Consider the following 14,867-nt stretch of genomic DNA (forward strand, 5'->3'; position numbering starts at 1 on the left):
AAATCTCAACTCCAGATCGGGGGGAGGAAGGTCTCTGTGGATCATACGGCAATCGTAGCTGAAGTCCACGGTTTTGCGGAGACTACTTTGTGGTACTAAAATGAGGCTGTTTCAGGGGCCGGCAAACTTGCTCTGTAAAGGGCTCTCGAAAGTGTTTTAGGCTTTGTGGGCGTCGGGTCTCAGTCACAACTACTAACTCTGCCACTGTGGCTTGAAAGCAGCGATAGAAAATATGTGAATGGGCGTAGGTGTTTCGGTAAAACTTTACAAAAATCATGTGTTGGGCTGGATTTGGCCCTCCGACTGTGGCTTGCTGACTCCTGCTCTAATCAGTAAGAAGCTGCCTCGTTCATATGTTTTAAGTGTAGACAAGGGAGGCGGGAAGAGAGAAAGGGAGAGACAGAAAGAAGCATATTACAAAAAGTATTTAAAATGAGTGATTCATTTGGTGGGAGGGATTAATCGCTTAAGACCGTTTTCCAAACTGGCCATCGGAAGTGAGACCTCTCGATTTAAAAAGTCAGGCAACAGCAAAGAAAATGCTGTTGGACTGAGAAAAAGATAGGAAAGGGAATAATACAGATTGACTCTCATAACAACCGTGGAAGGGTTGGTACAAAACCCAGGAGGCTGCGTGCTGGCGGGGGCTCTCTAGACACAGCTGAGGGGCTTGGGAAAGGGGAGCCCTGCCGAAGGAAGGGTGGTGGTGAGGTCTTGGAGTCTGGAGAGGGTGCTGCGTCCATCAGTCAAGCCTTCAACTTCCAATCTTGAGCTGCCGGAGTTCCAGCCCTGGCCTTGCTGGCAACGATCATGTGACCTCGGGCCAGTCACCTAGCTTGTGTGGGCCAAAGGTTCCTCATCTGTGACGCCTCCTCCAGCAGTAAGTGTGGGGTTGTGGAACGCGGATGCATTACACTGGATTCTGGGAAACTCTGATCTCTTGTCCCTTCTCTTAAAAAGTCAAACATGAGCGTTTAAGAGTGAGAGAAAATTCCAGACTATGGCATGTAAGCGCCCTTTGGCAGGATTTTCACAGCGTCACAAACAGGACTAAGACAAGCTTCTGGAGGGCATTCGGTTTAGATGAAAAGCTACCCCTTCAGAAAGAAGGAACTTTCAGTAATGGTTCTTGGTAACTTATCAACTCTCCTTTTCCAGAGACACTTTCCTGGTCTTCGGGGCCACTTTGCCACCAGTGCCTCTTTGATATGCCAACCGTTTAAAGGCGGCAGTTCAGTTAGTCTGGGAGAAGGGGACTGAGTGAAGGCTGCTGTGCACGTAACTCCTGTGCCCGGGAATTCAAAGGGCACAGCAAGTCTCCGCCCTTTAGGGAGAGCGACTTTTTATATTTTTAACATAGCGGTCTCCAGATAATGTGGCTGGAGCTGAATAAAATGCTGTTTAAGAAGATGGGGAGGGAGGAAGAGATGGAAAGTGGTATTTTGAGACCTGGAAGAAGGATTTTTATGTGCAGTATATACCGTGACCCCTGATTTTGTGCCAATTAAACATTCCGTGTACGGTGACGGCTGGGGGCTTTCGGAGCACCGATGTTAAGAACTCCCGGGTGTAACTCCATGTTTCAACCTCTTGGCCTTGCTTCCTCTTCACTATATCACTTCGTTATATACATTTATACATTGTATACGTTACCAGCTCAGCATCCACAACCCCTGGTCTCTTGCACTTAACCCTTAATCACTTATTTCCAAAAATGTCGTGTTAAGGATTAATGCTTCATACCAACTTTTGCCCTTCTGTGAATCTGCAGTAACCAGTTTTCTAGGACCAATGTGAATCGAATCCAGAACATTAAATCATTGCTCTTTGCACAAGAAAACCCACAGAGCTTATGGGAATACTGGGACTAAGGGGCACAGCACCCCAAAACTTCATCACTGATACGGTCTTAAAAAAAAAAAAAAAAGAGGAACCTAATAAAAATAGCAGTAGTTTTAAGCGTTGCTAAGTGGCCAGGAAATGGACAAATACCACAATAAATGTGGCAGGTTATCGTGAAGAGGACCTGAAGGGTGCCTGTGGTAGGAAACACTGGAAGGGGCTGCGTCTCTGGGGCTGTTGTGAAGTAGAGGAAGGAGTGATTTGAAGTCAGACGTGAGGTTCTAACCCCAGGTAGAGCCCAGGGTGACTGCCCACATGGGGAGAAACCGAGGGAGTTGGTGATGTTTGAGGGGTGCATGGCTTGCGTATTCCTGTGTGGCACCGTTCGGCCAGGTGCAGTTTTCTGTGTCCACCTCGTGTTCCTCGTGGACTCAAGTGCACACGACTAAATGGGAAAAGTACATCATGCCCGATCCTTCCCTCACGTATCAACCGCGTTAGAACAAATACGCATTTCAAAACGAGTGTTGTAGCCAAACGGACTGTGTTTGCTAACCTGGCCCCGATGACGGTGGAATGCTCTAAGAGAGCCTTCCGTCCACCGGCGGTGGCCCAATAAGAGTTTCAAAAAATGCTGACACAGAACTGTGGTTGGTAAAAATGGAAAATAAAATGATATTTATAGGGTATTCACTGAAGAGATTTCTTTTCTCTGTTCATCTTACAGCAAGTCCATTTTGGTGTGGAAGTTTCCATTGTTTACTAATAAAATAATTCACAGGTTGAAGGCAAAGCTCTAGGTAGTGAAGAGATTCGGTTTTACTTGTACTTCTTCAAGGTGCAGCTAAAGGTACTCTTAGTACCGAGTCTTTAAATTTATTTGCGTTAGAGAGAAACCCAGTGGAGACAGAGGAACGAGGGATCCACTTTGTGAGTCATCAAAGTGCTTTATTTTGTAAAGCCTGGCTCATGACTGGAGTGTATTGTTAGCACTAGGAGATACAAGGCAAACTTCCTCACTCTGTCCAAATAGTTTATCGACAGAAATGAATGACAGAGACTGTTACAGACAAAAAGAAAGCATTTTGTAAACTTCTAAAAGCATACACACACTGGCCACAAAGGAAATAGTTACTCAAATAATGTATGGGTACCTTATCTTTACTTCAGGGTCTCACCTCTGTAGTCTTGGGCCAAAGAAACCACAGTATAACTTCAGAATACTCGAACTGACTTGATTCCAGAATGAACAGGGCGGGGGGGGGGGGGGGCGCAAACCAGTCTCGATTAATTCAAATGCGTAAAATACGGGATTCGGACAACCATGTCATGGTGGTGACACCATCTACCGTGGAGGACGAACCCGGGGGAAGTCCATAATGGTACGGTGGTGTTGCTGGCCTCCGAAGGTCCTGACTTGCCATCAGCACGTGTTTTCTGAAGTAAACCCACACACACTGGGCGCAGTTGCAGCCCTGATAAGCCCTGAAGTAAAGTCATTGGAAGAGGCAGTATGGCAGGGGGTATTTGTGAGTTGTAAGTAATCACTGGAGGGTGGATTTTTTTTTTTTTCTTTTCTGAAACTGCCTACAAAAATCATCTCATGTTTTAAACAAAGAATTTCAAAGGCACAGCTTTAGCACAGTGTATAAGTTGATAACCTACTCTAAGCAAGTCTAATATTTTAGCTTGACGCCTTTCAGAAAATGCCAGAAAGTTGGTAAATACATGATTGATGTTGAAAATTTATAAACTGATTAAAACACAATCAGCACAGTTTAGGGCAATGAACTTACATAACCAGATTTGGGTTAAACATTAAAAAAAAAAATCATCGGGTTGATAAATGTACATCTGGAGGAAACAAAACCACCTTTTACTTTCATTGTAGAAGACTGCCTCCCATGTACTTTGAATAAAACACTCACCCAAAAACATGACTGCAGGGTACATTTCAAAATATGACAAACATTATTTCACCTACACTGTAAAATGACTTTACATGTAAACTTCAAAAATCACATGCTGTACATTAAATTTTTAGATTCAAAAATATCCCTGTTTTCCTAATAATGTAAACAGTAAAATTGAGGGTTTCAGTTAAAGGGATAATTCATAACAAAATACCACTGTTTACACAATGGTCAAACATAAACATCTTCTAATTTAGATCTGCCATCCATCGTTAACAGGAGAGTTCAGAGTTCTAATGCTTTGCTCACTTTCCCACAGTAGGAGATGTAGATACCATTGCCCGAAACTATGCACTTTTCAGGTAAGCTTTATTTTTATTTTGTAGCATAAATTCCTATATTGCAACATAAGAGTGTAACAGTGAAGAAGCTCCAGGCAAGAAAAGAGAAGTAAGCAGTTTTCCTGGACATACTTACTGAGGTGAAAAATGTACAGGTAAGAGTCACTAGGGGCATCAGCTTCTTGCTGGAGGAGGGGCATTTGTTCCCGGACCCCGGGGGGCCCCCCCGGACACCGTGTGGAGGCGGAACCCTGAAGCAGGGCACGCCCCTGCCTGGTGCCAGGGGCCTGGGGCACAGCTGTTAAGGAGCGTCAGCGTGCGTGGTAGAAATGTAACATTCGCAGTAAGTTTTTTCTTTTAATCACCATCATTATTATCATCATTATTATTATCTTCATTATTATTATGAATACTGTCACATCTTTCAACTCCAAAAAATAAACTGATCCACAGTTTATCGTGTGATGCCAACATGGTTGGTCTGACATGCATTTCCTTCATCCCCTCCCCCCGCGTGTGCTCATTCATTCATTCATTCGTCCACAGCTGGAATCAGAGGGTTGTTGACCAAACACACCCTGACTGAAGCTGATCAGTTTTCATTAATTAATTAATTTTTAAGACACGCACGCGCACACGCGCACACACACACACACGTGTCAGAAATAGCTAGAACGATGCTGGGAAATATCAGGTAGCTGTTAAAGCGAGTAGCCTCCAAATCAGTCATCTTGGCCCGAAGATGTAAACGAGGAGGTGTGCTTCACTGAGTTTGGTTTTCATTTTTCTTACGCCGAAGCCACCTCTGTCCTTCCCATGCTCATGTCCGTCCAAGGTCATGTGGGAGGTTACGTCAAGATGTGGCCAATAAAGTCCAAAAAGCGCTTTGAATACTGTTCTGGGTTCACGGTCGAGATCTCTGCACCAGCCTAGGCAGATGGAAAGGAGAGGAATATCGATATAATCACTACTCAGTATGTAGAGCATTTTTTTCAATTGCAGCTAAACATAAAGCTAATAATAATAACCTGTGCCCCGTTCTTAAAACAGAACTCAGAATTCTATCTTGGATATTGCATCTGAATATCTGAATGGTGCAGGTTCTTAGGATCTGTGTGAAAACGAGGCAGAGAGGCTGAACCACAGATGCTGTTATCACACATACTGTGACTGTAGCAACTGAAAAAAACACCTTGAACTAGCCACATCTGGGATGTTCCTTTCAAACAGTGGACTCCGTGTGGCCTACATTCGGAAGCCATGTAATCAATGTTTGTTTTTCAGGAGAACAGACTGGAGATACCTTGAGAATGACACAAACAGCAACATTCGGCTGAAGGGGACTTCCACCGACAATGACCTAGGATTGCGTTTCTCTCCCAGGACCCGGGTAAGTGGCTGAGTGCTCAAAAGAGAGGGGTGACAGCAGCAGCAGGGTCCGTGTCAGCTGGCACCGTAACCAGGTGGGACGTGAGGCTGCTGATCGCACCTCCCCCAGCAGGGCACAGCAGTGCCATTGTTCCCCTTCACAGTGACCCGCTCAGAGCAAGGAAGCAGGGGCCCCCTCGAGGAGGCTCAGTGGGGGACTTCCTATTACCAGAGGCGATGCTGGCGACCAGACTCGAGGTCTGGAGTTACCAGCCAGTTTCCTGAGCTGCAAAGGGCAAGACCAGTTTTACTAAGTCACCAGGTGCTATTTTTAGACACCCATAGTCACTGGGGAACCTGTAATTTCCATGCCTGGCCTGGGCCGCCGGGATCTCCACGGACGAGCCCGGGCCTCGAAGGCAGAGAATAGTTCCCAGCAGCTCAGCACGGCATTCCTTTGCTAAGAGTAATGTCTTGCTCCTGCAGATGCAAACCGTACACAGTTTCAGGCCATGTGGTGTGTGACGGAGCTGGGCTGGTGCCTTCCAGTGGAGACTCGAGTGGAGCCATGTTTGCCACGGCAAATTTCCAGTTTCACATGGTGTGTGATGTTACGGTGAGAATGGGGAAAGAGGGGAACGAACACGGAGCACCTCCCCGGCGCTCGGCCTGGTCGCCTCATGTCTCCTCCACAAGACCCCTTCAGCAAGGCAGTGGGGCTCCCTTCTTAGTGAGGGGACCTGAAGCTCTCGAGGTTACACGGCCGGGAAAGCTGAAATCGGGGTTCTGAGCCAGTTCTGTCTCTGTAGTATGCCCGTGGTTCGCCATCAGAGGTGAGCATCGGAATGACTACAGAGCCGTTGAGGGACCTCCCCCAGCTTCTTGGCCCGGCCTCAGAATCGGGGAAGGGGACGGTGCGTCTGGCACGCACACACTTCACAAATGCCATGCGGGAGGCTGCGATGCCAGCACGTGAGAGCCGCCGGGTGCCCTCCTCTCTCACCGACGCAGGAGTTCCGGCACTTTCACTGGGCCGGGGGAGGTCTTGGTCATGCTTTGCGCACGGTTAGAATACCGTAAGTAGTAGCTGATGGTGCAACTGAAATGTTTCTTTGGCAAACAGAATATGGTTTTGGGCTGGTTCCCTTGCTGGGAGGGCAGCCTAGCCTGTTTGATTGTAAGATACAGAAAAAGAGCCTTTAATAGAGGCTGATGTTTGGTGTATCCTGGCTGGTTGTACACACTATTGCTCCTTCCAGTGTGAACAAGCCAAGACACAAGTCTGTCTCTATGGGATGGGGGTCTGCAGCTTTTTTAGCAACACCTGGAAAGCCAAAATGAATCCCTACGATACAAGCATAATGGATACTCACCACCTGGGAGGTTCAGCCAGGCAGGTGGGATTTGCTGGTAGGGCATGGGGCCGGGACTGGCACAGAGCAAGGGGCTGGGCTAGGGCCTGGGGAGCAGTCCCATTTCTACCACTTTCTAGTGCTGTGACCCTGACAAGTTACCATTTACGCTTTCTTCCTCAGTTTCTTCAACTGATAAACAGGGATACAGGCTTGTCATGGGGATTCAGTAAGTCAACATATGCCTAGAATAGTGATCATTTAGAGCAAGAACAATAAAGGTGAGGAATTTATGTTATTAAACTTTGATCTTGCACCCAAAAGTTTTCTGTGATAAAAAATACACAATTCACTGTGCAAAAAGAAAGATAATACTGCATATCTGGGAAGTGTCTGAAGCACAGAATAGTGCCTCAGTTCTGAACATTCTACAGCTTTGAGAATTCGTGTTAAAACACTTAGTTATTTTCACTTTTGTCTTTGAAGCATTTTTCAAACAAAAACGAATTCGCACAATATTCTAGAGATGCACGTGTGTGCTAATACCCCAGTGTGGAAAAAGACGACTGGCCGCTGAGTTGAAGTGACCTGCCCAAAGCGTAGGGAGTCGTGGTGGGAGCTGGTATTAACTGTTGGCATTTGCCGGCTCCAAATCTCGCACTCGGAACATGACCCCCCAAGGTAACAAGAACCCCTGAGGGACTCTGGACAGCTCAGTGGGAGGGAGGCAACCACAGCTGGTCCCCGCACTCCAGACTGCAGCAAGGGCCCAAGAGCAGAGAAGGAAACAAAGTGGAGATACTTACGCCATGTTTAACAGTTTTTGCAGCGTGGGCAGCTTTCTTTTTTGCATCATAATGAGTCAAAATGTCAATAATTGCCATAAAGTACACCTCTTTCCTGGGCGAGTCTGTAAAGGGATGAGAGAGAGCAGTGATTGTGGGACAAATGACGCCACCTGGAGAGGCACGTCCCGGGGGTGAGGGACTCAGGACAGAACAGGGTTTGGAGGAGTCTGAAAACTAAGGCCATGTCCATGTAAGTTCAAACACATTCTCAAAAAAAACTTTTACTCCCTCCTCCATGTTTTATGGAGTAGAGAGGTGGGCAGACTGGGTGAGGGGACTGGGAGAGACCGGCTTCCGGTTATGGGAGGAACAAGTCACGGAGCAGAAAGGCACAGCGTAGGGAACACAGCAGTGACTCGGCACCAGGGCTGAGAGGTGGGCAGGTGCGGGCACGGCAGAATCACTGTGTTGTGCACTGGAAGTTAACGTTAACACTGTGTATCAGCTATCCCCAAACACAAAAAAAGTTAACTGATAAATAAAATAGTAATTTGGAAAAAGCATCCACGTAACTCCTGCATATCCCTGTTGAACAGCTTAACTTTCCCCAATTCTCTCTCAATTCAAAAAGTAAAAAAGTATCACCCTAGGATGTTACCAGTAGAGGTCCAAGGGGGAGATGGTTTTTAATTTTTGTCAATCTGCATTTTCTTTAACGATTATGGATTGCTTTGGTGTAAAGAGAGATGCTCATACAACAGGTAGATGGAATTACGCTCCTTACTCCTAGTCTCCCGTTAACTACAGGTGCACCTTGCTTTACGGCACTTTGCACATACTGCATTTTCCAGAGATTGAAGGTTTATGGCAACCCTGTGTCAAGCAAGTCTGCTGGCACCATTTTCCCAATGGCATTTGCTCACTTCGTGTCTCCGTCACATTCTGGTAATCCTAGCAATAGTTTAAACTTTTTCATTATTGTATTTGCATGGTGATCTGTGAGCAGTGATTACAACTCACTGAAAGCTCAGATGATGGTTAGTGTTAGTATATTTTAGCAATAAAGTATTTTTAAAATAAGATACGTACATTGTTTTTTAAAGATATAATGCTATCGCACACTTAAGAGACTATACAGCAGTGTAAACATAACTTCTATATGTACCAGGAAACCAGAACATTCATCTGACTCACGTGGTGGTGGTGGTCTAGAACTGACCCTGCAACACCTTTGAGGTGTGCCTGTCCTTACAACCGTTCATAATTCTGAGTCTAGCATCAGAACTGCAGAAAGGCATTTATCATCTCTAAGATCCATCTTCCACGTATTTCCACAAATAGGCTGTTTTAATTATAAACAATAAGAAAAGTACATTTGACTACATCTCATTTTCTGCACTGAAGAAAATTTTGGGGAGCAAAATAACAACTCAAGCTCACTTGGCTGATATGCCACATCTTCTTTTTTTTCTTAAACAATGATGAGCCACAATTTTTATTACTCAAAAAATAAGAGGCCTGTTTTTATCCTACCTCCAAATCATCTTGGTTTTCTCATGTCTCAGTAGCTGAGGTAGAAGGTGATATTCCTTCAAATATCCAGTCACCCAGATTTGGAGGATTAAGATTGGGCTCACTTAGACAAGAGGGCCACAGAGACCCCTTAATGGGCGGCCAGGGGGCACAGCAGAGGACAGACAGACACAACAGCAGACCAGACGCCCTCATCCCACGCCCTGGGCCAGCTTCAGCGCTCCCGAAAGGGGAAGGGCCGGTAGCGATGAGACGCCGGCCCTCCAGGGCGTCCGCATGAGCCTCCCTCCCGCGTGAGGCACACTAGGGACCTCGTGTGTGCCTAGCTCAGGATAGATTGCTGACATTTCGGATCCACGTAAGAGATGGCGGAGAATAAAAATTTCAAAAACGTTTCTTCTGTATGTTACCTGTCTGCACCTAAGTGTGGGTACGTGGGTGTTACATAGTTTGTGGCTTCACTCCATTCCAACATCACAAAATTCAAGGGCCCGATCACATCCCGTTTCAAAACCAGAGGTGAGTTACCCTTAACATGCTCGTGTCCCCGAGTCAGCTACTGAGGCTCTGGAGAATAAGCCTTGGAGGGCAGCAGACTTAACCGGGATTATGATTACTAGTGGGAAACAATGCAAAAATCAAATCACTTCATAGATAAAAAGAGGTGGTAAGAGCTCAGCTTACTTTCATGGCATTTAATCCCATAAACGTCAATGTTTGGATCAAACTCCCCCGGGGCCAAAGGCGGTGAGCTGTTGAGCGTGTTTCCAGGACTGTCCGGAGGGGTTCCCACTGGGTGGGTGCCGTCGCTCTCCCCCTCCTCTTCCCCGTCGTTCTCCTCACACTCCACCTCCTCCTGCTCGGCTCGCTCCACATCATGGATTCCCACCAGCAGGCTGTAGTCCATGAGCTTCAACTGGGCAAGAAACTGAGGGTGGGAGGCAGCAGGTCAGTCAGGCCTTCAGACCCCAGACCTGGAGAAAACAAGCTCAGGAAAATGCACACGGGGGAAGGCTGTGAGCCAGGGGGCGGCAGAAACGAGAAGAGGGTCTCCCCGAGAGGCGGCCAGCCAGGAGCCTCCTTTGTGATGCTCTCCCAGCCCCGCGGAAGCTTCGCGGGCCAAAAACGGAGCCCCACACCCCGGGCCGGCCCGGCGCTAGTAGTAGTTTCCCTGAGACGCCAAGCTGGATGCCGAGAGGTGGGCACACATCCCATGGAGGCTGGATTACCCCAGAGAGCACAGCACATGGCTGGCAAGGAGGGAAGAGAGCTGCTCTCCCAACAACGAAGACTGGCCGAGGGGAAAGACCAGGGGCCTCCCAAGTGGCTTCCAGCAGTCTCTTGTGAAAGCACTTGGAAATTCAGCACACTGGGCTGAGGACGTGAGTACGCTGTCCGTCCCCACTAAGTAAAAGCCCAAATGTCCCAACCGACTAGCAAACGCCTGTGTCAGTGCTCGGGTGAGTAACACGGTCCTGTCCTGCTCAGGTTTCCTTCTGGAAGCGGGGAGACCGGAGGAGCTGAGGGCATGGTCCACTTCGCACGAGGCAGCACAGGCTCAGGAGCCCCGTCCCCGCTCGTCCCGTTCCAGCCGCGGGTAGAACGGAACGTGGGCCGAGACCTGGCTCCAAGGGTCAGCCTGCCTCTCCTACTCCTCTCTGGACTTCTCATGCCATTTTTCTTTTCTCTTCTTAGGAGACGCACCCAGACACGTGTTCTAATCGCTCCATTAAAGTGTGGCTAGAACTGAGGGCAAAACGTGCCGGCCCATCTGCTGGCTAAAACCCCTCAGCTCCCCGGTCCCCACCCAGCTGGCTCCGCACAGGGTCTGGTTCTGCTCCCACCCCGTGCCCATGGCCCAAGAAGACGCAGGACCCCGACTCTCGGAGGGCCTGATGCCACCCTCGTTCGGTGACACAGAGCAGCCGGCTGGCCTCCGGCCATCCCGGCAGAAGTTAGGACATGAACTTCCTTACACAAAGGGCAAGCATGTGAAATGACCGGTCTTGGAGTTCTGGCCGAAAATGAGTGAAACGAAATCCATTTGTGGAGACCTGCAGGAACCCCCCGCCCCGGCCCCCCAGCCTGTAGGGAAGCAGCTCAGTGTCTGAGCTGAAGGAGAAGCCATTCCCCCTTGAAGACTAGGAGGGGACCTCGCACGCCAGCTGTGCCCAGAGGCCTTCCGTTCCTCACCAGCCCAGGCCTCCTCCTGCTCTCCTCTTTCTTAGCTCCCATTTCCATGTCTTCCCACCACAAATCCCCTGGGGCCAGGCTGACTCTTCCTCATTGAAGCTCAGGAGGAAAAAAAAAATCACACAAATCCTCGTTTAGGCATGTAAGCAAGGTAGGAGAACCCTACGTGCAAACCCTTTGCCAAAAGAGTACTCAGTAGCCAACAGGTACACAAAAAGATGCTCCACATCACTCATCATCAGGGAAATGCAAATCAAAACCGCAATGAGGCGGTCACACCTGTCAGAATGGCTGGTGTCAAAAAGACGAGATAACAGGTGTTGGCCAGGATGTGGAGAAAAGAGAAGCTTGTGCACTGTCGGTGGGGATGTAAATCGGTGCGGCCAGCATGGAAAACGGTATGAAAATTCCTCAAGGAATTAAAAACAGAACTACCCTACGATCTAGCAATCCCAGTTCCGGGTGCATATCCACAGGAAACAAAACCATTATCTCGAAGATATATCTGTACTCCCATGTCCGCCGCATTATTCATAATAGCCAAGGTATGGAAATGACCTAAGTGTCGGTGGATAACTGGATCGAGAAAATGGGGTATATGTACACTGAGGAATGTTGTTTCATCTTAAAAAAGAAAGAACAATTCTGTCACTGTGAACCTGCTGGGCGTTACGCTGAGCGAAATAAGCCAGACAGGAAAAGACAAATACTGTGTGGTATCACTTACGTGCGTCTGTATGTTGGGGGGGGGGGGGTTGAACTCATAGAATCAATAGAAAAGTGGTTGCCAGGAGCCGGTGGGGGGTGGTGTGGAAGAACTAAGGAGAGCTGGTGAAAGGGTACAAACCTACAGCTATCAGATGTGTAAGGTCTGAGGATCTAACGCACAACGTGGTGACTGTAGTTGGTCACACCGTGTCGCGTATAACTGAAAATCGCTAAGAGGGTAGGACTTAAACGTTCTCACCAGAAGAACAAAAAAAGGTAAGTATCTGAGGTAGTGGCTGTGTTCCTAACTTGATGGGGGAATCCTCTGACAATGGATACATACAGCAAATCACCACCGTAAACACTTTAAATATAATAGTATTTGTAAGTAAGTGTCACTTATTCCAGTTGCAAAAAAAACAAAACAAAACAAAAAAAACCCCCCCAAACCACAAAACAGTAACAAAACACAGCGCTGGTTCTCATGCCTTGAATCAATTTTCTGAGCCCGAGAGAGAGAGAGAGAGGAAGCTCCTGTTCCTCCCATGGTCTTCCCCAAGCTCCCCCTTTAAAGTAAATCACAGAACCACCTTTCTGGGCCCACCTCGCCCAGCTAGACTTTGTCTGGCGGACAAAGACTGCTCATCGTGCCGTGGCCCCTCGCAGGTGCTGGGCTTTGGGGTGACCAGGAACTCACGTGGGCAACCGTCCCTCTCTCGAGTGAATGACGACGCGGTAAGACCCGTGAATCTTCTACCGATGCGGCCAGCCGCCCAGCTGTGTAGCCAGATCTGGGTTACTTGGTCTGCTCCCCACGGACCTGCATCTCCATGGATGTGGAAGAGAACCAGGTGCTGTGGGGACAGAGACAGCTGGCCTCCAGGGACTCAAAGCTAAGAAGTCGTGAATTCAGGATCCCGCGTTCAAAGCTCGTTCTTTACGCTGCGCTACGCTGCTTCTGGAAACTGCAGTAAGGCAGCTCTTCCCAAGTCGTGTTCTTTGCAACACTAGTACGGAAAAGATGAGTTCAGTCAAATGGTTCCTGAGGAGGAGGGCCTCCCCGAGTTGCCAAGCACAGGGAGTCTCCGCGAGGGGTAGGTGTCGGCGGCGGCACGCCTCACAGCGGCTTCATCTCGGAACCCCCTTTACCCCCCTTCGGAGCACCCCGTGGACACAAAAGACGTCTGGGAAACACTGAGGCCGAAACACCCAGTCATGCTCTCTGACCCCGCCCCGGGTGTGGCGGGCAGGATGCTCCCCAGTGGCCACGGGCCCCAGGAGGCTGTGGCGGGGGCAGAGCTCAGCCTCTGGGCTCCTGGACATCAGGGTCCGTGTGTCTCTGTCTCCTGGCCCCTCCCACGCCGGGCACGGTGCTTGCAGAACACGCGGCACGCTGGCAGACCCCGGGTTCCCGGCTGGCAACATCTCCCCAGAGAGCCCACGTGTTGGGGGGGGGGCACGGGTGGGGGAGCGGGCTGCTCGGCCGGGCCACAGGCCCCTTTCTTTCCATCCCCGCTCCTCCCGGATCCTTGGAAGGTCCCTGAGAAGCGGTAAGGGCCCCAGGCCTCTGGGAAGGGAGGATCTTTTCAGAATGCGAGTTTGATCTTAACTCCGCCCCTGCTCTAGGCCTTGCAGTGGGTGCCTGTTCCTCGCGGGGCGGAAGCAAACTCGAACGCGGCCCAGCGGACCAGGATGCTTGGCCCCATTACCTCTTTGGCTGCCTTGAAGCCTGTTCCAGCCCACCTTCTGGCCCTCTCACCTGCACCACTTGACCTTCAGATCACAACTGCAGGGACGCTTGCTTCTGGAAGCCTTTCCCGATTCTGGCCTGGGCCACGCCCCCAAAGCACGGGCGTGGAGGGACCCGCACACTTTTCCCTAATGACACTTGGCTTGGCTGCACATTTACCCTGTTAGATTATTTAGGGAAGCTTCTGTCTTCCCTGAACACGGCAGCCCCGTGAGGGCAGGGGCTCTGGCTGTTTCTGCCCTCACCGTATTCCCGGTGGTAAGGTGTCAGTATTCACTGGACAAGTGAATGAGACGCCTGCTGCCTCTTCCCCAGTCCCCTTGAACTCACCCTAATTTCCCTAACCCCTTTCTCGAAGAAACAACCACCCAGGGCAAGTAAAAACATAGAACAAAGCAACAAAGAAACCTTTGAGACTGTAAAAGGAAGCACCTACTGGAAGCAAAGCGAGAGCATTTACCACGTATCTTTGCCAGAATGGAACCTCGCTATCATGTAAGTCTACTGTTTGACCTTCAGAAGGCTGGTTTTCAAACACCCTTGCAGGTGTGCCTGATTACAAAAGTAAGGGGCTGCCTGTAATGAACTTGCAAAGGTCAGCCGGGAAGGGAGGATGACCACGGCTGGGCCGCTGCACTCAGTGGAGTCCCTCCCCCCCATATCCGCGATGCTCACGATGCCAGGCCCTTTCCTGGGCCTTAGCTCTGCAGTCAGACTAGTGCCCAGGCTCCCTTTTTCAGTAAGGAAATATCTACATCCAAAATACAAAACTGAAACCATCAGTGAAACATAATATGCATCTCTAGGTAAGAAGCTGCTCTCCGGACTCCTGGGTGGCTCAGTTAGTTAAGCGTCCGACTTTGGCTCAGGTCGTGATCTCAGAGTTTGTGAGTTTGAGCCCTGCATCGGGATCTCTGCTGTCGATGCAGGGCCTGCTTTGGATCCTCTGTCTCCCTCCCTCTCTGCTCCTCCCTCACTCTCTCTCTCAAAAATAAATAAATATTAAAAAAAAAAATAAATAAGAGTATAGGTCTGGGAGTCCGATGGGAAATGAAACCTTATTTCTCTCAGTAGCTCTG

At 49.1% G+C, this 14,867-nt stretch overlaps 1 protein-coding gene and 1 long non-coding RNA gene across 2 annotated transcripts in view; one reads left to right on the plus strand and one right to left on the minus strand.

The window, feature by feature from the left end:
* Nucleotides 1-2,769: 2,769 nt before the first annotated feature.
* Nucleotides 2,770-14,867, minus strand: part of PIP4K2A (phosphatidylinositol-5-phosphate 4-kinase type 2 alpha) — a 192,109-nt gene continuing 180,011 nt past the window's right edge. The window contains 3 exon segments of the mRNA XM_030321096.1: nt 2,770-5,025; nt 7,623-7,726; nt 9,822-10,065. Of these exon segments, the coding sequence (XP_030176956.1) occupies nt 4,945-5,025; nt 7,623-7,726; nt 9,822-10,065 (429 nt within the window). The 3' untranslated portion in view covers nt 2,770-4,944.
* Nucleotides 5,385-7,703, plus strand: LOC115517958. The gene is made up of 2 exons (XR_003970122.1): nt 5,385-5,486; nt 5,951-7,703. It is a non-coding gene; the product is annotated as an uncharacterized LOC115517958 (long non-coding RNA).

This window comes from Lynx canadensis, chromosome B4, assembly GCF_007474595.2.
Source record: "Lynx canadensis isolate LIC74 chromosome B4, mLynCan4.pri.v2, whole genome shotgun sequence".
NCBI lineage: Eukaryota > Metazoa > Chordata > Mammalia > Carnivora > Felidae > Lynx > Lynx canadensis.